At 34.8% G+C, this 21941-nt stretch overlaps 3 protein-coding genes and 1 long non-coding RNA gene across 10 annotated transcripts; 3 read left to right on the top strand and 1 right to left on the bottom strand.

Moving 5' to 3' along the window:
* The first annotated feature begins 11 nt into the window (after nt 1-11).
* LOC101891824 (serine protease inhibitor 42Dd) lies at nt 12-2215 on the top strand. The gene is made up of 2 exons (XM_005185676.4): nt 12-977; nt 1736-2215. Exons 1-2 carry the CDS (start codon nt 120-122, stop codon nt 2009-2011), a joined length of 1134 nt encoding a protein of 377 aa, XP_005185733.1. The 5' UTR covers nt 12-119; the 3' UTR covers nt 2012-2215.
* Nucleotides 1885-13988, bottom strand: LOC131806646 (uncharacterized). The gene is made up of 3 exons (XR_009344130.1): nt 13906-13988; nt 11193-11338; nt 1885-2015 (listed from the first exon to the last, which is right to left on the bottom strand). It is a non-coding gene; the product is annotated as an uncharacterized LOC131806646 (long non-coding RNA).
* On the top strand, nt 4933-6592 carry LOC131806645 (uncharacterized). 2 transcript variants are annotated; one of them, XM_059131171.1, is made up of 2 exons: nt 4933-6305; nt 6453-6592. In XM_059131171.1, the coding sequence occupies exon 1, from the start codon at nt 5175-5177 to the stop codon at nt 6294-6296; it is 1122 nt and encodes a 373-aa protein (XP_058987154.1). In that variant the 5' UTR covers nt 4933-5174; the 3' UTR covers nt 6297-6305; nt 6453-6592. The 2 variants fall into 2 exon arrangements, with proteins under 2 accessions (XP_058987154.1, XP_058987155.1); XM_059131172.1 differs by having other exon boundaries at nt 4933-6300; nt 6453-6590.
* On the top strand, nt 9781-21779 carry LOC101892339 (serine protease inhibitor 42Dd). Of its 6 annotated transcripts, none has more exons than XM_011295115.3 (3): nt 9781-9912; nt 9969-10969; nt 21504-21779. In XM_011295115.3, the coding sequence occupies exons 2-3, from the start codon at nt 10109-10111 to the stop codon at nt 21762-21764; spliced, it is 1122 nt and encodes a 373-aa protein (XP_011293417.1). In that variant the 5' UTR covers nt 9781-9912; nt 9969-10108; the 3' UTR covers nt 21765-21779. The 6 variants fall into 6 exon arrangements, with proteins under 6 accessions (XP_011293417.1, XP_011293413.1, XP_019893095.1 ...); XM_011295111.3 differs by lacking the exon at nt 21504-21779 and adding an exon at nt 20716-20997; XM_020037536.2 differs by lacking the exon at nt 21504-21779 and adding an exon at nt 19713-19985.
* The last annotated feature ends 162 nt before the right edge of the window (nt 21780-21941 follow it).

Genomic DNA, 21941 nt, shown 5'->3' with positions numbered 1-21941 from the left:
CGAAAGAGTAACTTTTACTTAAAAGGTAGAAAATATATTAAGGCATTCCATAGCTGACTGTGGCCGAGAAAAGTTGTATTCAAGTTTAAAACGATCAAAACAAGTATAAATCATCCAAAATGTTCGATTTCAATTTACAATTTGCTCGTGGTGGTGCCCAATTCACCGTTGAACTATTTGAAAAGCTGAAAGCTGCTACAACAAAGGAAAATATTATTGTATCCCCCTTTTCGGTGCAAACCTGTTTAGCTTTAGCCTTTGCCGGTGCTAAGGATGAAACTGCCGATGAAATTGCTACCGCCTTGAAATATGTTTCAAATTTCCCACCTGAAGTGGCGGAAACCTTCCAATTTGTTTTGGAGAAATACAAGGATAGTGAATTATTGAAAATTGCCAATAAAATCTATGTTCAGGAAGGACAAGAAATCAAGGAAGCCTACGCTGCTGCAACCAAGGAACATTACCATGCCGAAGCTGATACCGTTAACTTTGCTGAAAATGAAGCTGCCGCACAGAAAATTAACACCTGGGTTGAAGAAAAAACCGCTGGAAAGATTACCGAGCTGATCACACCCGATTGTTTTGATGATACCACACGTATGGTCCTCTTGAATGCAATGCACTTCAAGGGTGAGTGGGAGAAGAAATTCGATGAAAGCCAAACCGAAGAAGATGATTTCTGGATTGCCGAAGAAGAATCTGTCAAGGTCAAGTATATGAATCAAAAGGAAAAATTCGGTTATGGCTATTTCGAGGAATACAATTGCACCGCTTTGGAAATGCCCTATAAGGACTCGGATTTGAGTATGTTTGTAATGTTGCCCCAGGAACGTGAAGGTCTCAAGGATTTGGCTCAGAAACTCAAAGATGTAAATTTGGTGGATTTGGCTGAGAAAATGAGCACCGAAGAAGTTGTGGTGAAATTCCCTAAATTTAAGGTTGACTATTCCGTTGAATTGTCAGATGCATTGAAAGAGGTGAGTTTTGATCGAAAATTTAATGGTGTTTATTTGGCAAACATATTGTTTGGGAGAATATTAGTCTTGTCCCCCCCCGATAATTTATGTATCATAGAATGGTCGCTAGGGTCAGGAGTTTAATTGAGGGCAAGGAAAGGAATGAAAAAAACATGACAACTCCGTTGCTATGCAATGTTAATTAACATACTCACTCCATTCAACTCCTTCTAAATTCCCTATTGAGGACATTACTCTTTTGGCCTACATATAGACGTAGCCAACGATGACCAAAAGGGTCCGCTCATGGAAGTTTTGCAATGTTTATGCGCCCCGAAAAAGATTTCCAAATGTAATTTAGCTTTCTTTCCTGTAGTGGGATACTCTAGATCATTTTTTGAATTACCGAGAAAAGGATGCATAATAAGCTGCACCGTCAAAATAAGTTGAATGATTTAGATTCGTATAAATATAATATATCCTTATGCATTCAAAAATGTGTGGCGATTGCATAAGTTCTATAAATACGTTTTCAATATCTTATCAAATCAAACATTTCGAAAAAAAAACCTTGGGTAAACATCCACGTAGGCTACAAAAACTGGTAGCAAAGCTATTTTATTATGACATTATCTTCATTCAACCACTTGATAAATGGGAACATACCAGAGTGTTCTACTGTTTAAACTAAACATTTACCAATAAATAAATTTATTGTTTAAAAATGGCTGACACAAAATATATTGAAATGACTTCATTTGTACATAATATATTTTCAGATGGGTATTCAAAAGGCCTTCAGTGATGTTGCCGATTTCAGCAATATGTTAGAGAGTCCTGAGGGTTTGAGTGTTTCCAAGGTCTTCCACAAGGCCACCATTGAAGTCAACGAAGAAGGCTCGGAGGCCGCTGCCGCCACCGGTATGATCATGATGACTCGTATGATGTTGATGCCATTGCAATTTGTTGCCGATCGTCCATTCTTCTATTGGATTTGGAATAAGAAAAATATTTTGTTTGCCGGTGCCTTTGTTAATGCTCCAGCTGCGGAATAAGTGACTGCATAAACAAACGTGTGAAATTGAGAGTCCATGACATTCGTATTTGAATAGTATTATAGAAATTCGTATTTATTGTTTTAATGTATGCTTTTAATGTAAATAGTTAATTGTTAGTTGTTAATGATTGCTTTTGTATAATGTATTTTTTAGTAATTTATTAGCGAAAATAAAATAAATTTTATCATTTATATAACAAAATTATTTTGATTTATTATTTATTTTATTCTTTATTGGTTGTTCTAATCAGTTTTTCAATTTATTTCTTTAATAATGGGACCGGCATAGACTATAGAGCCATAATCGAATCGGTAAAAGCCTTAGGTTAGGTCGATTTCATCCCTTTTTTTAATATTATATCCACAAAAGAAGAAAAATACACATCATTATGAAAGCAATAAAGTAATTTTGAAAGAGATTATGAAAACAATGTATTTCAATTTACTATTTGCACATAGCCACTAAAATTTACCAAGGTTTGTGAATTTTGAAAAAGCACACACTTATTTACATTGTTTGAAGGAAATGTTCTTTTTTCATATAATAATTGCTAAGATCTCTATAATAAAGTGCGAAATGATATTTGTAAGCAAAATATATAAAGTGTGAATATTAGCGCCGTACATAGTTAATGACTATACTCCATCAGTTTGCTAATTGCAATTGTTTTTAGCGAACAATGGGTAAAAATCAGATTATCTTTATAGTAAAATGGCTTGAAATGTTAGATAAATAAATAATAAACATTTTATTATTATACGTTTTAAAAATATTAGTCTCCAAATCCTTTCTTGACTGATGTTTGCACATTCAATATGAAGTCTATTAGATTGTGATATTTTTTCATATCTTCTAACCGTTTCATCTGAAATTTGACTGTTCAATTTTTTTGTTGAAAAAAAAAAACTACTTTTCAAAACAGGCCCAAAAGTTTCGATATTGGATGAATAAGTGCGAATGCGAATGCGGTAAAAATATAGGTAAACTTTTTTTTGATCCGCATACAAGGTGAGATGAAAAAACTGCAACCAACTGCTGTCATTTCTAAGCCACTCGTCCGACAACTGTTAAAATTATTCCAGTGACAGCTATTCCAGTGACAGCTATTCCAGTGACAGCAAAATGCATTTTGATGAGAATTTTCCAGAAAAAATATTATTCGTGATGGACTTCAGGCGTGATAGTGTGATTTATTTATATTTTGCTGGAAAACCAAAAGTGGCTATCGTTAGAACACTCCAGCATTTAAATGTGAATAAATCTTTTGTGTCTCGTACCATCGCTTGTTACCGTGATACTGGCAGCATAGCTCGACGTCAAGGAAGTGGACAGAAGAAAACAGCAACATCAGCAGAAATGGTTCGAAAAGTAAAGAAGCAACGTGATCGGAAAACGCTTTGCAGTGGCCGAAAAAAGGCTAGTGAGCTGAACAAAACGCAATATTCCATTTGGCAAATATTGAAAAATGAGTGCAAGAACTTACACCAAAGAAAAACAGAAAGAAAATAGACTCAAAAGAGCTAAAGAGATGCATCGCTGGGCAGAAAGTGGTGAACTGCCGAATTTGGCTTTCTCCGATGAGAAAACATTCGTTGTCCAGTAAACAAACAAAATGATCGTGTTATTTGCCAAAGAGATCAGCTGAAAATGTACACCACCTTCGGTTGGCCACCAGAACTTAAGCGCCGGCCATGGTGATTATGTGGGCCGCCATAACAGCCGATGGTGGTTCTCCGCTCGTACTAATCGACCGTGGCATCAGAATAAATGCCGAATATTATGGCGAAAATATTCTGGAGGGTGTATTTAAGCCTTAGGCATGCAAACATTTTGGGCGCAGACCTTGGTCATTCCAACAGGCCTTAGCACCATCGCAATGAGGTTTCTCGCATTATTTTCAGCGCACAATGGCCACCAAAATCCCCGGATACCAATGCGTTGGACTGTTGGAGTATTTTGGAAAGCAAGGTTACACTAAAAAATACCAAAGTGTCGATCACCTCAAGCAAGTGCTTCGCGGGAATGGACCAAAATTCCGCAGAGCAACATTCGGGCAGCGTGTGACGGTTTCATTGGCCGTTTGAAGGCCATAATTCGTGCCAAAGGTGACCAATTAGAACAAAACTAAATTTATTCTAAAATTTGATGCTATTTCCGAAATTTTTTGCTTTCATTAAATAAAATTAAAAAAAAATAAATGTAAAAATTATGGCGTTTGATTTTGTTGCAGTTTTTTATCTCACCCTGTACAAAAAACGACTCAGGCTTTGAGGAATTTAGGCTTTTCAAATCGATTTTTTTTAATTTGAGTCGCACAACAAATGAATATAAACTCAGTTCTCTCTTTGATCACATCATATATTTCCTAAGACTAAGCCACGACACAACCGAATTAATAAGCCTTTGTTTATCAATTGCTTGAAATTCCAAAAGTAGCAACATGTTTGCTATTGTGGGGCGTTATTTGTTTACCTATAAAATACCAATGTTTTATATTGTTTATGTATAAAATATTATAAATAATTGCATCAATTTAATAGAAATTGGTACTTAAAGAATGTACAAACATATGTATACATCTGTGCAAAGTATATACATCGTGGAGAGCAACAAGTAGCCTCTCCAAGCGATAGCAACTGTGTTCTCCCAACTAAACAAAAAATACCGGCAAAAACGACAAACAAATTGTTGGCAAAGCCCAAGGTCAAAACCAAAAATATAATGTAGAGTTCTCGAGGGAGACAGGTTTTGAATATTTTTTACGACGATTTCTTTTTCACTTGCTAAACCCTTTATTACTCTATTCAAAACCGTTACAAATTATAATGATAGAAATTTCATAAAAGAATCAGAATATTTAGTAAAGATTAAAAAAAAAAAAGATTTTGAATAAATTTGGAATTTGGAAAAACGAACTATAGATCCCTGCAATGAACAAGCATTAAATTTGAGCTCTGTCAAGAAAATAATTAAATATTTAAAATTGGAGATTTTTACAAATTGACTGGACTATTTCTTTTGGATATTGGTGTTTGAAGGTCTGGAGCTGTGGCTTTTGGTGGAGTTGGTTTTTCTTCTCACCTTTTTAACCTGTTGCTGTGCATTTTCGTTTGGCGCTCTTTTTTTTTATTCATTTGCATCTGCCAAGGTAATCCTGAAAATGCCGTCGCTATTGACCTGTAATGTTTGTAAGGATCATATTGCCAAATCCAAATATAAAATTGGTTGCAAAGGCTGTGCAAATTTTTTCCATTTGGATTGCGTTGGCATTTCTGAGGCTGAGGCTAAAATAAATAAGCAACTCAGATACACTTGTGTGTGCTGTGTTCGGGCTGCTGGTGGTAGTGGTGACGCTGGTGTGGTTGATCGCGGAACAAAAGCGAACACTGCAGTTGATGCATCTAGGGTTGGTGCCACAGCTGATGCTTCTTTGAATGGTGGTGATGGGACAGTTGGTGTGGCTGCGTGTGATTTTGTTGGGAATTCAGATGCTCTGCGAGAGCTGCAGGATAACTTGATTTTGTCTATGAAACAACAAATGGACACGTATATGGCTAGATGTCTGTCTGAATTCCGTACCAAAACTGATGCTCTGTTTGATCTTTATAATGCTCAAATATCTGAGGTAAAGCGTGATGTGGTTGAGCTTAAAAAGGCTGTAGTTGAGTTGAAGATGACAGTCTCTGAAGTTAAAAGTACGGCTTTGTTAGCAGAAAAGAAACTTGCTGATAGGATTTCTGAGCTTGAGTCTTTTAACAATGTGCTCCAGCGAAGGCTTAACAGAGCTGATATCATTATAAGAGGTTTGCCGGAAAATATTAAAGACCTCAGGAGCTTTGTTGTTAAAGTTGCTAATTTGTGTGGGTTGCAACTATCTCATGGCGACATGCAGCAGTGCTGTTACATATCTGAACGTAGAGCGGTTTTGGTGAAGTTTAATTCTATTCAGACAAGAGATTCCCTTATCCGCCGATTTGTTAAAAGAGGGAAGGTAACCCTAAAAGAAGTTATGGAGAATTGTCTATTGGAGTCCCGTATCTACTTAAATGATCATCTTGTTAAATCGGCATCTAGTCTTGTCTTTGCCTGCAGAGGCCTGCTCAAGAAGAAGAAGATTAAGAAATTCAGGTTGTTAAATAGTGATGAACCTCAAGTTGAGGTAATACTTGCTGATGGAAGTAAAACAATTTTTGAGCGACAAGAGCTTCTTGAATTTGTTCGTAGTTGTCCTCTGCAACCGGGTGGTGCTCCGTTGGTTGGTGATATGCTGCTGGGAGTGTAGTCATGTAATGTTAATATTAATTTTGTTTTGATCTCATTGGCAATTTAATTGTTTTCTTGATGCAAATTATTGCTTATTTGTTCTAAATAATCTTTCATATTATTATTTATTATTTATTTTTTTTTTATTTATATATTTATATTTTTCAATTTTTAGTATAAGATGCGAAATCGAATTTACATAATTTTGCTCCCCAGCCCCTTTATTTGGTTTGATGTCACTTGATGATAATCTGGGACCCATAATTAATGACGCTCACTTTTTTAAACCCTTATTTGAGGGTTTGTCTGGTAAACTAACGTATGGCCACTTGAACTGCCAAAGTATTCGCCCATCGAGATTCAATAATAAAATTGATGAGCTTCGATCCTTGCTGGTTGGTAGTGGTATCAGCATTTTTGGTGTCACTGAATCTTGGCTTAATTCTGCAGTCTCATCGAAATCGTTGGTTGTTCCAGGATATAAGCTGGTGCGGAGTGATCGTGTTGGTCGTGTTGGTGGTGGGGTATGTCTCTATATTGGTAGTGGCATTCCTTATAAGGTAGTTTTTCGTTCAAATAATTTTGGTGTTTGTGAGTCGGTGTGTGTTGAGTTGAATATTGGGGCATTGGTTTTGCTTGTGGCGGTAGTATATCTTCCCCATGGCGATGTTCAGTCTTTCTGTGATGTACATGAGAGTTTGTTTGATCGCTTCTCTAATATCATTGTCCTTGGTGATTTTAACTGTAATTTATTTGTGTCTTCGAACTCTGTTTCGATGAGAGGATTATGCAGATCATTGGGGCTAACTATTGTGCATAACATGAAACCTACCCATTATGATTTGGCCCATAACTCTACCTCGTTAATTGATTTTTGCCTTACTAGTGATAATTTGTCCTTGGGTTTCTCGTCTCAGGGTCGATGTCCTGGTATATCACACCATGCCTTTGTTTTTGGTTCGCTTAACCTGCCTGTATTTTCAGAGGAGAGATTTATTGAGTATCGTAACTTTGGCCGAGCAATTTAAATTTCATATCCGATTTTGACTTCAACCCCTTATATTCCACTTCTGATGTGAATTGTCAACTTTCACTATTTGATTTGTTGTTTAACGCGCTATTGTCTTTCGTTCCTGTTTCTGTTCGTAAGGTCAACCCCAGGAATGATGCATGGTTGGAATCTGATGTGGTAAAATCGGCACGGATGTTTAGAGATCTTGCGTACTTTGAGTGGCGCAAGCGACCTATGGAGGGTAATAGAATAATATATTGTATGTATAGGAATCGTTGTAAGGCTGTGATGAGGAATGAGAGGCGTAAGTACTATAATGATCTCTTTGGTCGTATGAATAATAATCAGCTGTGGAAATCTCTAAAGTCGTTTGGTGTTTTGGGTAGTGATAATGAAGCTCCACCAATTGATGTCAATGCTGCTAATCATTATTTTTCCAGTGGGAATCCTGGTTTTGTGGGTGAGCGTGGTCAGTCTCTTTATAGTGAGGGTCATGTGGGAGATGATGTTTTTCGGTTTTATTGCATATTTTATTCTGATGTTGTAAGGTCATTAAATAAAGTTAAGTCGGGAGCTGTGGGGGTTGATGGCGTGCCAGTAAAGTTTTTTAAACTTATATTTCCATACATTTCCTGTCATTTCCTGCATTTTGTTAACTCGATTTTTATGACATCTACTTTTCCTCGGGCGTGGAAGGTTGCACGAATTGTTCCTGTGCCGAAAACTGGTGAATCATTTGATTTGCCGAATCTGCGTCCCATTAGCATTCTACCTGCTATGTCAAAAATCGTTGAGCATATTATTAAAGAAGCGATTGTTGACTTCCTTGATGATCGTAGGCTATTGAGTAGTTCTCAGTTTGGTTTTCGGCGACGATGTAGTACGACCACGCACTTATTATATCTTACTGACATGATCAGAGATGTATTTAATTCATCTGATGTTGGGTTATTATTGGGCCTTGACTTGTCAAAGGCTTTTGATTTGATAAACCATTCCCTTTTACTTGACAAGCTGAGGTTTAAGTTTGGTTTTTCATCTTCTGCGTGTCGTTTAATGGCTTCATATTTGGAAGGTAGGTCTCAGTTTGTTGTTCATTTGGGTGTTTCGTCTGAAGTTTGTAGTGTCCAATGTGGAGTCCCGCAAGGTTCTGTACTGGGACCGTTGTTATTTATTATGTTCATTAATGACATTGTGCACTCAGTTGTTGATGACAGGTGTTGTCTGTTTTTGTATGCAGATGATATTCATGTTTTCTTCAGAGAGGCTGATATTGCTGGGTTGGAAGGGTTGGTTAATTCTATTGTTTTGTCTCTTTCGTCGTGGATTTCGCTAAATGGCCTTATGATTAATTGGAATAAAACTAAAGCTATGCTGTTCAATGATCATGGTAATGGTGGTTCTCTTAATATTACTGTGGGTTCTGTGTTAGTGAAATTTGTTGATGAAATGAAATGTCTTGGTGTTATAATTGATCGGAAGTTGGACTTTAAGAGACACATTGATTCCTTGCTTTGTCGTATAAGGTTTCAGCTGCGGAGGCTGTATTGTCTTAATGCTTATTTGCCTTGTCATGTTAGGAAGAGAGTGGTTGTATCCTTGCTGCTATCGCAGGTAAATTATTGTCTAGAGGTAGTCTCCGGTACTACTTCTTCTCAAATGCAACGTATCCGTAGGGCGGTAAATTCGATTGTTCGTTATGTGTATGGCTTGCGTCGTGGTGATCATGTTTCTTGTTTTGTTAATGATCTCCTGGGATTGCCATTTAGCAGCTACGTTGATCTTCGTATTCTTCAATTTCATTACAGTGTTATGTGCAATTTTGACTCGCCTCTTCGTGACAACTTTGTGTTTTGTAGATCATCTCGAAATCCTCAATTGTTGTGTCCAAGGTTTTCGTCCTCCATTGGTGAGAGATCATTTGTGGTTAGGGCGGTGAGATTGTGGAATCAGCTTCCTTTGGCCTTACGTACTTTTGCCCATACCAATTATCTGTTTAGGGTTAAAGTAATTGAATACCTTCGCCTAAATATGTAGGCTATGTTTTTGTAGTGGTTGCGTCGGTTTATTATGGGTCTTTCTTTTTGCTTTTCTTTTTGTTTGGGCTGGGGAGCCACTATATTATCTTCTTAATTTTATTTGTAGGGTATAATGTGAGTTACTATTTATACTCTGTTTTGTGAGTAATAAAATAGTTATCTCTTATTTTTAGCTCGTTTCTGCTACACTTTTTCACTGCTCTACTAGACTATTGTTTAGTTGGTGATGGTGAATTGAGGTGTAGGGTTCGAGCTTCTCGTGAATTATTAAGATAAATTATTAGGTTTAATATGTTATTTGTTAAGTTTGAATTAATCATTGAATTTGTATTATGTTAGGGTATTGTAGATAGATAATATAAGTTATGGGCCCTGTGGGCTTATTTATATTTCTTTGTAAGGTAAATAAATGAAATGAAATGAAATTCTTCGCTATTTCTGCGAGAAACAAAATTTGCCTACAATTTCTATGTGAACATAGACTTATGAGATTGTGTGTGGATTGTGTGCATATTAAATCATCAATTCAGTGACAACAGCTGGCCCTCGCCTTCCTCCTCCAAATCTCTTGCATGAAAAGAAGAGTGAGTATTAACCAAATAACTTAGCTATTGTTGTTTGAACAGAATTTTGGCTTTAGCATTCCATTTGGAACTGTGTTGGGAGAAAGTTGTTTCGGAAGTGCTTGTCGGCAGTTTTTGTGTGTTTTTATTTTTGAGTGACATCATTTGTCAATCTTTAAAATTGCAATATAATAAAACAGACGCGTATTTTCCAACAATGTCTGATAACAATATGAAATTTGCTCGCGGTGGTGCTGAATTAACCATCGAACTGCTGGATAAACTAAATGCTGCCACAAATAAGGAAAACGTTTTAATTTCCCCCCTATCCATACAAACATGTATGGCCTTGGCTTTTACTGGAGCCCAGGGTGATACGGCCAATGAAATAGCCAAAGTTATGAAATTTGTTTCCAATTCGCCTGAAGAGGTAGCCGATAGCTTCCACCATGTTTTGACTAACTACGAGGATAGTAAATTGGTGAAAATGGCCAATAAAGTTTATGTTCAAGAAGGTCATGCCATTAAACCCGAATACGCTGCCGTAACTAAGCAGAAGTTCCATGCTGCTGCTGAGTCCATTAATTTTGCCGAAAATGTTGCGGCTGCCAATAAAATCAACAAATGGGTGGAGGAAAAAACTGCTGGTAAAATCAGTGATTTAATTCCCGCCGATGCCTTGGATGCCGACACCCGTTTAATACTCTTAAATGCATTGCATTTTAAGGGTGAGTGGCAAGAGAAATTCGATCCAGAGGATACCAAAGAAGATGACTTCTGGCTAAATGAAACTGAATCGACTAAAGTGCAGTTTATGCGTAAACAATCCGAATTTAGGTTCGGCTATTTGCCAGACTACGAATGTGAAGCTTTGGAAATACCCTACAAGGATTCGGATTTGAGTATGTTTGTTTTATTGCCCATGAAAAGGGATGGCCTCAAAGCAATGGCTGACAAGTTAAAGGGTGTCAACCTGCTGGATTTGGATAAACAACTGAGGACCATGAATGATATGATTGTTAAATTTCCCAAATTCAAAATCGAATATTCCATTGAATTGTCGAAAGTAATGCAAGAGGTAAGTGTTTTTTTAACTAAATGGTGTGGGGGTACAAGATATATTATTTTGTCATGTTGCCTGCAATCTTATCGCTTCGCTGTTATTACTCACTGCCACCCCTTTGTCATTGTTTGTTGTGTCGCTGTGACCTGAATTTGGTAATGAGTGTTCATGGTGCTTCCCTATATGAACATAGAGATACGTGTGATTTTAGTATTGATAAAATTGTAACTTAAAGTACCTGTCATATTTGGGTGGGCATAATTCCATTATATTGTTTAAATTGTTGGCGTTGAGTAAGGTCAGAGCAATTGCCAACTTAGCATTTGTTGAGTCAAAGTAGATTAGACCATTGTTGGGGGGAGAAAATATTCCACCGGCTTCATCCTGAAAATAACAAAGAGTAGCAAACGAATTATAAAAAGTTAAAGGATTTGATTTTACATTTTTACATTGATCAGGCTTAGCTTTTAAACAGTCAAATACTGAGAAATTTACGATTTCATTAAATTACGATTTTATCCAGAATATAAAGATATTTTAGTCAAATAAATCAATCAATGTTTTACAGTTGTTGAAGTTGAGTATCAAAATCCTTTCCTATTAACATAAATGCAATTTGATAGAATGAAGTGTTTTTTAATAATAATTTACTCGATAGTTGAAGTCAACATTTTTATACCCTCAGCCTTACGGCTAGTTATACCATCAGCCCTATGGCTAGAGAGGGTATATATCGCCAAAACTTACCTAGTCGAAATAACGGTTTTAGACCCTAGGTCTCTTTGGACCTAATCCGTTTTAGGACATTTGGTGTCGATTTAGCAATTTTCGTCCGTCTGTCTGGCTGGTGCGCACGATAACTATCGAAGGGAGTATCCGATTTGGTTCAAACTTGGTACATCGTAATATTTTTTGTCAAACTCTTCCTCCTTCCACTCCTGGTACCTACCCCACAAAAGGTCAAAATTTTCCAATAATCTGCTTTTGTTTAAACTTTGCAAATCGTGATATTTGCATTACCGCAAGATCGAGTGTGGGAATGGACAAGATCGGACTACTCCTTCTAGTACCTTACCATAAAGGCCTCCCAATTTGGAATATCTAAAACGCTCATAAAATGCGAAATGTACTGCAGATTCTGTTCAAATTTCGCATATACCAATATTTTTACCATTACAAAATATGGTGTAAAGATGGAGTATAGAGGACCACTCCTTCTTGTACCTCCCACACAAAGGGTCAAAATTTTGAATAACCAAAACGCTCATAAAATGCATCCAAATACATCCGAAAAATTTCTACCAAAACAAGACCTGATGTGAAAAGGGTAATATCGGTAATATCCTTTGAATACCTTCTCCACAAAGGGCCAAAATTTGGAATATCTGAAACGCTCATAAAATGCGAAATATGCATTCTCTTTAAATTTCGCACATTCCAATATTTTAACCATTACAAGATAGGGTTTGGAAATGGGACATACCGGTTCACACCTTCTGGTACTTCCTCCACAAGCGTCAAATTTGAATAAGATGTGATATATCGGCCCATTCCTTCTAAAACTTCCTCACAACTGGGAAACATTTTGAATAATAATAACTATTATTATATGTAAAATAAGAGTCCTATTGTCTCCCCATCGCAATATATCTACACAAAAAAGATCAGACACAAAAGATCCTCACAACGGATCAATATTTTGAATAAAGAAACATGAGGACTAATACTACACAAGATCTACTATGGAGATATAATATATCTGTCTTCTCTTTCTGGTACCTCCGCACAAAAGGGTACAATTTTTAAATAATTATAACTCTCATAACATACGAAATATGCCTACGATTTCACACCTTGTATATGACATTTTGAGTCCACCCCCTGGTGCCTTCTCCACTTTTAAACATTGTTGCACCACTTTTTGGTGCCTTCTCCACTTTTAAACATTGTTGCAAAGGTCAGGCTTAATCCCTTTATTGTTGTTTTTATAAAAACAACGTTTGTTTTTTTATGGGATATTCTCCCCAGAAAAACAAAAACTTTTTTAACAAAGTGACGAAGAGGAAAAAAAGAATCACATAAAACCATTTTTTTTTTTTGAAAAATCTTCTAAATTAGTTAATTAAATCAATCATCAATCAATCAATAATCAATTAACTAAATCAATTAATTGGCCTTGGAGGCTTTAGTATTAAGTATGAACTGAATAAAGAAAGAAAGAAATCTTGCAACCGCCCTTATAAACCTTTTCATCTTCCTCCACTTTGAATAATTATAACCCTTATACATGCGTAAAAAAATTGGCGATTTTCTTCAATACTCGTGTATATGGGTATGTTGACCCACTCTTTCTGATAACTTCCCAAAGAAATTTAGCATTTCCAAAAAGTATATATACATTATCCAAACCTGTCACCTCCAATCATTATATATATGATTCCAAAATGCTACAATTTGTGCTAATACCTTTTTGGGTAATACCACTTACCCCATTATGTGACCACTTGTTGGATAGGTATTTTCATAATCCAGCCCGGGACAGAAATCTGGGTTTCCGAGTCCGTCCCTCAAAGAAAAAATAGTTTCCCCAAGAAAAAAAAATATTTAGAATACCTACCTCTGGAAAAAAATTCAAAAATATCGAAGTTTTTGCTAAGTTAGAGCTGTTCCGAATTAATTATAGCATTATAGAACTAACTCATAATCTTACGTCGATTGTTGTATATACTCTGCGCTCTGCACAGCTTCTCCAAAAATATGATGACATTTTGAAGCCTTGCCCTGTAATAGGAGTCCAAAGTCTGTGTGGCCAGAAGACTCAATCCAAGTAGATACATTTTCCTAGTATCGTTAATCTTCTTGATACTATTAATGTTCCCAAACGAAGCACGGAATAATGTCTCAATTTAATTAAAAACTAAAATCTTCATTAATCATATCACTTGAGTTACCGGTTGTTTCTCTTCGCCTATTTCCAGATGGGAATCAAAGCCGCATTCAGGGAGGCTAATTTTGCCAAATTATTAGAACCCGCCCAGGCAATTTGCGTTTCCGAAATATTCCACAAAACTTTTATTGAAGTCAATGAGGAGGGATGTGAAGCAGCTGCTGCTACAGGAATGGAGTGCTTTGCGCGATGCATGCCGTTTCAATTCGTAGCCAATTCTGCGTTCATGTATTTTATTTGGAATAAGAAAAACATTCTTTTTGCTGGTGCCTTTGTAAAGCCACCAAAAATCTCAGCATAAAATAGATTTGACATTTCAAATACTACTTCAGGGCAATATTAAGAATCTCAGGAAAGCGTAGATATGAAAATATTAATTATTTTTAAGAAAGTATTTTTGTATTTTAATTTTGAATTGAATCTTGCAATAAAAACGATTTTTCCAAAACTCGAGTATTTTTCTTGTAACGCATATGAGTAGCCCAGTGTGTCCAAAAGCACATTACAACTTGGGAAAAGGGATGTCAGAGCCGAACTCGATTCCTGCCGTCGTTTTCCTTTATAGGACAATGAACTGTCAACCCATTTTTGAATTAAAAAGGTTGAATGAAAAATTATTTAAATTTGTAAAAATTGTTGAAAAACCTGTATTATAATAACCTCCGAATGACGTCGTATAAGAAAACATATAAAAATCTACTTATATTTGAAAAGACATTTAAAATTTTTGACATATCAATGATCCCAAGCGTTGATGCACCTACCTGTATTCTTCTACCATGCTTTATAGGTTGTCTTATGGTAGAAGAATCAATGCTTGGGAACTTTGATGTATCAAATTTTTTAAATGTTTTTTTTTTTTTTTTTTCAAAACTATATACATGGTAGAAGAATATAGGTAGACGCGTCGACACAGCTGCTGGGACAATGAACTGTCAAACCAATTTGGAAATTGAAAATGTTGAATGAAAAATTATTTAAATTTGTAAAAATTGTTGAAAAATGCATATTATAATAACCTCAGAATGACGTCGTAGAAGAAAACATAAAAATCTACTTATATTTGAAAAGAAATTTAAAAAATTTTGACATATCAATGCTCCCAAACGTTGATGCATCTACCTGTATTTTTCTGCCATGACTATATAGATTTTTTACGACACCAATCGGAGTCGAGATCGTCATGATATGCATATTTCATTTTTTTTTTACAAATTTCAAAAATTTTTCATTAAAAAAATTTAATTAAAATTGGTTTGACAGTTCTTTGTCCCAGCAGATGTGTCGGTGTGACTACCTTTATTCTTCTATCATGATGCTACGATTAGTTAATACTATGTTTACATTTCAGATTATTGGGCGAAAGATCTTTATTATTGTTCCAAAAAAACTGCAAGAATCTACTAGTTTTGCATTTGTTTCTATGTTATAAAGTAAAAATCGGTTATCGTAATTAAATGTTTGTTTTTTGTAAGTTCTGGAACAGAACAATTGTGTACGTTCTTGTTGATATAGATCAGTAATAATAATCCCGTAATATGATGCAGTTAGGGTGGAAATACATAAAGCGCATATTTGGCTGGCTTAAGTAATGGGCTGGCTTTTTCGTAGATGAACAAAGGAGTTTTAGGTTGACTTAGTTCAATTTTGGACCTAGGCTCCTTTGTTCATTTAAGAAGAAGCCAGCCGATCACTTAAGCCAGATAAGCGCTTAATGTATTACCACCTTTAGGGTGCAAGTACATAAGAAGCTTGAAGTCTTGACTAGGCATATTTTGTAACATTTGACAAAGGGATTACAGAGCCGCACTAAAATCCTACCGTCGTTTTCCATTATAATTTAACATTAATATGCCTAGCCATGACTTCAAGTTTTTTATGTACTTGCACCTTTAAGGTGAAAATACATAAAATGCTTTTTTGACTAGCTCAAGTGATCGGCTGACTTCTTCGGAAAAGAACAAAGGAGCGTAGGGACAAACTCGAACTACGTCAAACTAAAACTCCTTTGTTCCTCTACAAAGAATACAGACAAAAAAAGCGTTTAATGTATTCTCACCTTTAAGGTGTGGATACAAAGCAATTTAAAGTATTCACATATCATATTGTGTGACATATTTTGTCAATGACAATAATTGATTTCACTATTAATGCTGATTACCAAAGTTGGACTTGACGGGGAACTTTAAAATGTGACCATAGTTCCCAAAATAATTTATAATCTATTTTAAATGTCAGCATTCCATACTTTTTGTACTCTTTAATTATACATTACATTACTGGAAGACGTATTTATTGCAACGTGGTCTCTAACAGGAAAAAATAAAGCTACCTCTTAAATACATATTTTATTTTTTGCAAATGTCAACTTTAATAAATTTAATTCCAAGTTAATCTACCTACCTGTATCATGGTTTTACCCATGGTACAATAAGGAGGTAGAATAGCTTCGTAAAACTGCAGAAATACAACCAAAATACATGCAAAACTACTGAAATACAGCCCGGAGGCTATGCCCGCTTTCTGTCTGACTCATTCAAAATTATGTACAACAAGTTGTTTCCATTTTTAATATTTTTTCTCATTTTTTTAAAATTAGTGGTTTTACCATGGTACAATGAAATAAAGGTAAACTCATTTCAAATTAGCATTACCAGCTCTGCATTTTCTGTAATTTACCTTGCCAAGTTTCAATGCATAAAAAACAGTTTTCATCTCTGATTTTGTATGTATACAATAGATTTCTGAATATAGATTTTGACAATGAGATGTTGTCAAATGTATAAATTTGATAAAATTGTAAACATATGACTTTACATGACTTTACCTTCTCAAAATAAAACTGCTCTGTTATGATAAATTTGACAAAAAAAATGCATTTTGAAAAATGTCGAATAAATTAGTCTCATCATAAAAGATGATTCAAATATTTTTACTCAAAAATATATATTAAAGCATCATATTTAATTTACATTTCCATTGAATGCATTAAAAATAAACGACATAATTTTACTTCCATTAAGTCTGTCGTTTTACCTTCTCGATATTTTTTCATCTATGTATCGTTACAGATGGGAATAAATAAAGCCTTTAGTCAAGCAGCTGATTTGAGAAATATTTTACAATCCTCCGAAGATCTTAAAATCTCTCAAATATTCCATAAAACTTCAATTATTGTAAATGAGAAAGGCACCGAGGCTGCTGCAGCTACAGCCATGAAAGTTGTAGCCTACTGCATGCCACCAGTATTCATTGCTGATCATCCGTTCATATACTTTATTTGGAATAAAAGGAATATCTTATTTGCCGGAGCATTTGCCACAGCCTAAGCGAAGTCCCATATGAATTATCTGCAAGAAAAAATATTCCTAAAAATAAATATATGAACTTCAGATTGTTTGTCCTAATTTGTATTTAATCAATTGTATATCTTATATATAACAATTTTTATTAAAAAGGGTTGTTTCTACAGTGAGAAAACCCGAATTTGTTGAAATATTGATTTGTGCCAGAAAAAGGAAGAACCACTGTTTTTAACATTTTAATTTTTTCCGTACACTCTGGGTAATGTCATGTTTACGTTAGCACAGAAGAATAACTAATGGATACGACAATTTTAATCCAAACCCGCTGGGTTAACCCATTAATATGTAAACGTGCTGTAAAGTAGTAATCTCAAAGATATTTTGACTATGCATTCTTCTTGAAGTTCTACAATTAAAAAAGTATGGGAACAGATCAAGGGCCAATATAAACATGGGTAACGGTTGCTTGATCTTTTATTTGATTTATTTTAATTTTTAGCAATATTTGAGTTCTGGTCTTATTGCTGGCAATTTAAAATATTTAGTGAAAGTGTTTTTATGTCCTGTTTGCCACTTTTTAATTCATTTTAGGATTTTTAAATGACTTTAGTATTTCTTAAGGTGATAATAAATAAAACTCTTTTCTGACTGGTTTAAGCCATCGACTGGCTTCTTCGGAAAAGAAACAAAGTTGCGTAGGGCCAAAATCGAACTAAGTAAAGCTAAAACCCCTATTGCTCCTCTACGAAGAAGCTAGTCGAAAAAGCGTTTTATGTATTCTTACCTTTACGATCAACACTTGAAGTTGCGTTATATTTATGGTAGAAGAATACAGGTAGATGCTTCAATGCTTGGGAACATTGATATGTCAAATATTTGTAAATGTTTTTTTTTTTGTCAAAATAAAAATAAGTAGATTTTTTATATTTTCTTCTACGATACCAATCGGTGCTTTTTCAACAAAATCAACGATTCTGAATAATTTTTCATTCTACATTTAGTCTCAAAATTGGTTTGACAGTTCATTGTCTACTACCTGTATTCTTCTACCATGGTCAGATTGGAGAAACACATTATTCCGCCGTGCCGTACCATAGTGCAAATTGAACTGTAACTGATTGGTCACGCCGTTTTAAGGCTAACTTAAAGAAGGATTACATATTAAATCTCTACCCGATTGACACCGGATTGACCAATCACAATACACTTAGTGTGTGTTTCATATAGTCACAATCACGATATGATTCCACTAATTACATTATCTTTGTGGTCTCTTCCAGATGGGAATTAAATCAGCTTTCGGAGCAGCTAATTTTAATAATATGCTAGAATCGCCACAGGAACTTTATGTTTCGGAAATTTTCCACAAAACTTTTATTGAAGTAAATGAAGAAGGATGTGAAGCAGCTGCCGCTACAGGATTTGTAGCCAGATTACGTTGCATGCCTCGACAATTTATAGCCGATTGTCCATTTTTATATTTTATTTGGAATAAGAAAAATATACTATTTGCTGGAGCTTTTGTAGAACCCAAAAATATTTAAGAATAACTGTACATAGAGGTTGTATTAAATTATTAATTAAAATGCAAAGTAATCTCAGGTATTTGTTGTATAAATGTTTGTTATGTAATTTCTTCTATCAAAAATTAAATAAATAATTGTTTATGAAAAAAGGTTGTCAAAGCTATTTTAATTAAACATTTCATATAGATTATTAAATTCTTTGATTATTTGTGAAATTTTGTAACTATCTTCATGATAGTCCTCCGTTTTATTGTGTTCCTTTCCAAAAAATAGTAGAACAATTCAAAGGAGAGCCGTGTTTACAAATTAAGGTATTCTTACCTTATTCTTAAAATAACTTTTGAAAGGCCTAAAGGTGTGGGTACATAAGCAGCCTGAATTCTTCGCATGTCATATTTTGTGACATATCATAAAAGGATGCCAGAGCCGCACGTTTTTCTTTATAATTTGACATTAATATGCCTAGCCATAATGCCATGCTGCTCATGTATCCTCACCTGAAATCATCGGCTGGCTTCTTTGTAAAAGAACAACGGAGCATTAGGTTGACTTAGTTCAATTTCAGTCCATATATCCATTTATACTTGTTAACCCTACGCTCCTTTGTTTTGAAGAAGCCAGCCGATGACTTAGGGTGGGAATACATAAAGCGCTTATTTCGCTGGCTTCTTCGTAGAGGAACAAAGAAGTTTTAGGTTGACTTAGTTCGATTTTAGCCCTAGGCTCCTTTGTTCATTTTCGAAGACTCCAGCCGATGACTTAAGCCAGTCAAATAAGCGTTTTATGTATTTCCACCTTTAAGGTGAGGACACATAAGCAGCTTTTACTATTTTTGCAACTTTTACCGTTTTGAATATTAAAAACACGAAATAAATACGTTTGTCAATGCTGCAAGCTTTTAATGCTGCTTCAGTTTCCTCAAGTATTATAATTACGATTCTGTAATGCATATAATTATGCTATCTTAAATATCTTTTCAGATGGGATTAAATAAGGCCTTTAGTCAGTCAGCCGATTTGAGTCAAATCTTAGAAACATCAAAATGCCTTAAAATCTCTAATATTTTTCATAAAACATTTATACATATAGATGAAGACGGCACTGAGGCAGATGCTGCAACGGCAATGAAACCCAAATGCTGCCGTTTACCCAAGAAATTTATTGCTACTCATCCATTCTTTTATTTCATTTGGGATAGAAGGAATATCTTATTCTCTGGAGCATTTGTAAAACCATAATTTATATATAAAATTGTCGGAGTTATATTATGTTTATTTTTTAAATAAACGTCACAAAGGTGGAAAAAGTGACAGTACATAGGACTCTTACACGATATGTAAACTAGCCTGAAGGAAAACTATTTTACATTGTAGAATAATACAGGTAGAAGCATCAAAGGTTTTTTGTAAATGTTTTTTTTACAAATAAATAGACTTGTGTAAGGTTTCCTACACGACGTCAATTGGAGGTTTTTATGATATGCCTTTTTTATGAATTTTTACAAATTTGAATAATTTTTCATTCAAAAAGTTCAATTCCAAAATTGGTTTGACAGCTCATTGTCCCAGCAGCTGTGTCGATGCTACTATCTGTATTCTTCTACCATGCTATTTCATACAAATTAGAGCACGTTCAGACTATAAAATCCACTATTTTTCAAATGTCAATTCCATAGCGTAGCGTATACGACACGTAAATCATATTTATAAGCCCAGTGGTTATTATTTGACGTATATACGCTATGTAATTCTCATTTGAGATCGTGTGGATTTTGTAAATCTAACCGTACTATTAATTTATGATGAATTATTTCATGATTAGTTTTCATTCATTTTACGTCAAGTGAATGACGATTTTATAACTTTACAATAATTAAGTGCTACATTTACACATAGTCATGACATGAAAAAATCATAAATAATTAAGGTAACTTTAATAAAGTAGGGGAGATCTATAATAAATATCTCCTTTATTTCTTTTCAGATGGGATTGAATACAGCCTTTAGCAACTCAGCCGATTTGAGTAAAATTCTAGAATCCACGCAATGCCTTAAAATCTCGAAAATTTTCCACAAAACCTTTATTCACATAGATGAAGAAGGCACTGAAGCAGATGCAGCAACGGCAATGAAACCTGTACCCTATTGCATGCCACTACAATATATTGCTAATCATCCATTCTTATATTTTATTTGGAATAAAAAGAATATCTTATTTTCTGGAGCATTTGTGAATCCTTCAAATAATAAATAAATTTGATTTAATCGAAGAGAGAGTTTTTTAACCGATAAAAGTGTTATTTGTCTTAATGAAATTAAGGTGAGAATACATAGAACAATGTTCAGATTGGCTTAAGTCATCGGCTGGCGTCTTCGGAAAAGAACAAATGAGCCTAGAGCCGAAATCGAACTAAGTCAACCTAAAACTCCTTTGTTCCTCTACGAAGAAGCCAGCTGATGACTGGCAAAAAGCCTTTTATGCACTTTCACCCTTACTCCCTCTCATTAACTTAGTTTTCTTGGCGGCAAAATCTTTCGTTTCTTATTAGTTTTTTATTCAAATTTTTCCTTTTAATTTGCTTGCATTTACTGTATTTATAAAATGCTGACAGGGACAAAAAAAATCGATGAATAATGAACGTAGAAAACAACACTGACGATTCAAGACAATTTATGTGCGGAACACAAATTTTATAAATACCATTGATTATACTTCTAATAAAATATTAATTTTCCTTCTAAACTGTAAACGTACTCTTAATTTCATTTTAGATGGGAGTCACACAAGTGTTCCATGAAACCGCAGACTTGCGAAATATTTTGGATTCCACACAACCCATTCGAGTTTCAGAAATATTTCATAAAACCAGCATTGAAGTTACTGAGGATGGAACAGAAGCAGCTGCCGCCACTGCCATGAAAATTATGCTTTGTTGTATGCCAATGGAATTCGATGCTAATAGACCATTCTTCTATTTTATATGGAACAAGAACAATGTTTTATTTGCCGGAAGCTTTCTTAAACCCATTTAAAAAAAGATGAAACACATTTTATTATAAATACATTTAATATAAATTTCACTTAAGCGTGAATGTAAAGATGGGAATACATAAAGCGCTTATATGGCTGGCTTAAGTCAGTTTTTTTTATTTTCATAGGAAGAGTAGCAAATTAAAAAGAAACGTCGGTCCGCTCAACAAAAGGTAATA

The sequence above is a fragment of the Musca domestica genome, unplaced genomic scaffold (genome assembly GCF_030504385.1).
Source record: "Musca domestica strain aabys unplaced genomic scaffold, Musca_domestica.polishedcontigs.V.1.1 8, whole genome shotgun sequence".
NCBI classification, from domain to species: domain Eukaryota; kingdom Metazoa; phylum Arthropoda; class Insecta; order Diptera; family Muscidae; genus Musca; species Musca domestica.
Note: the sequence above shows the minus strand (reverse complement) of the source record. Positions and strands in the feature narration are given on the sequence as shown.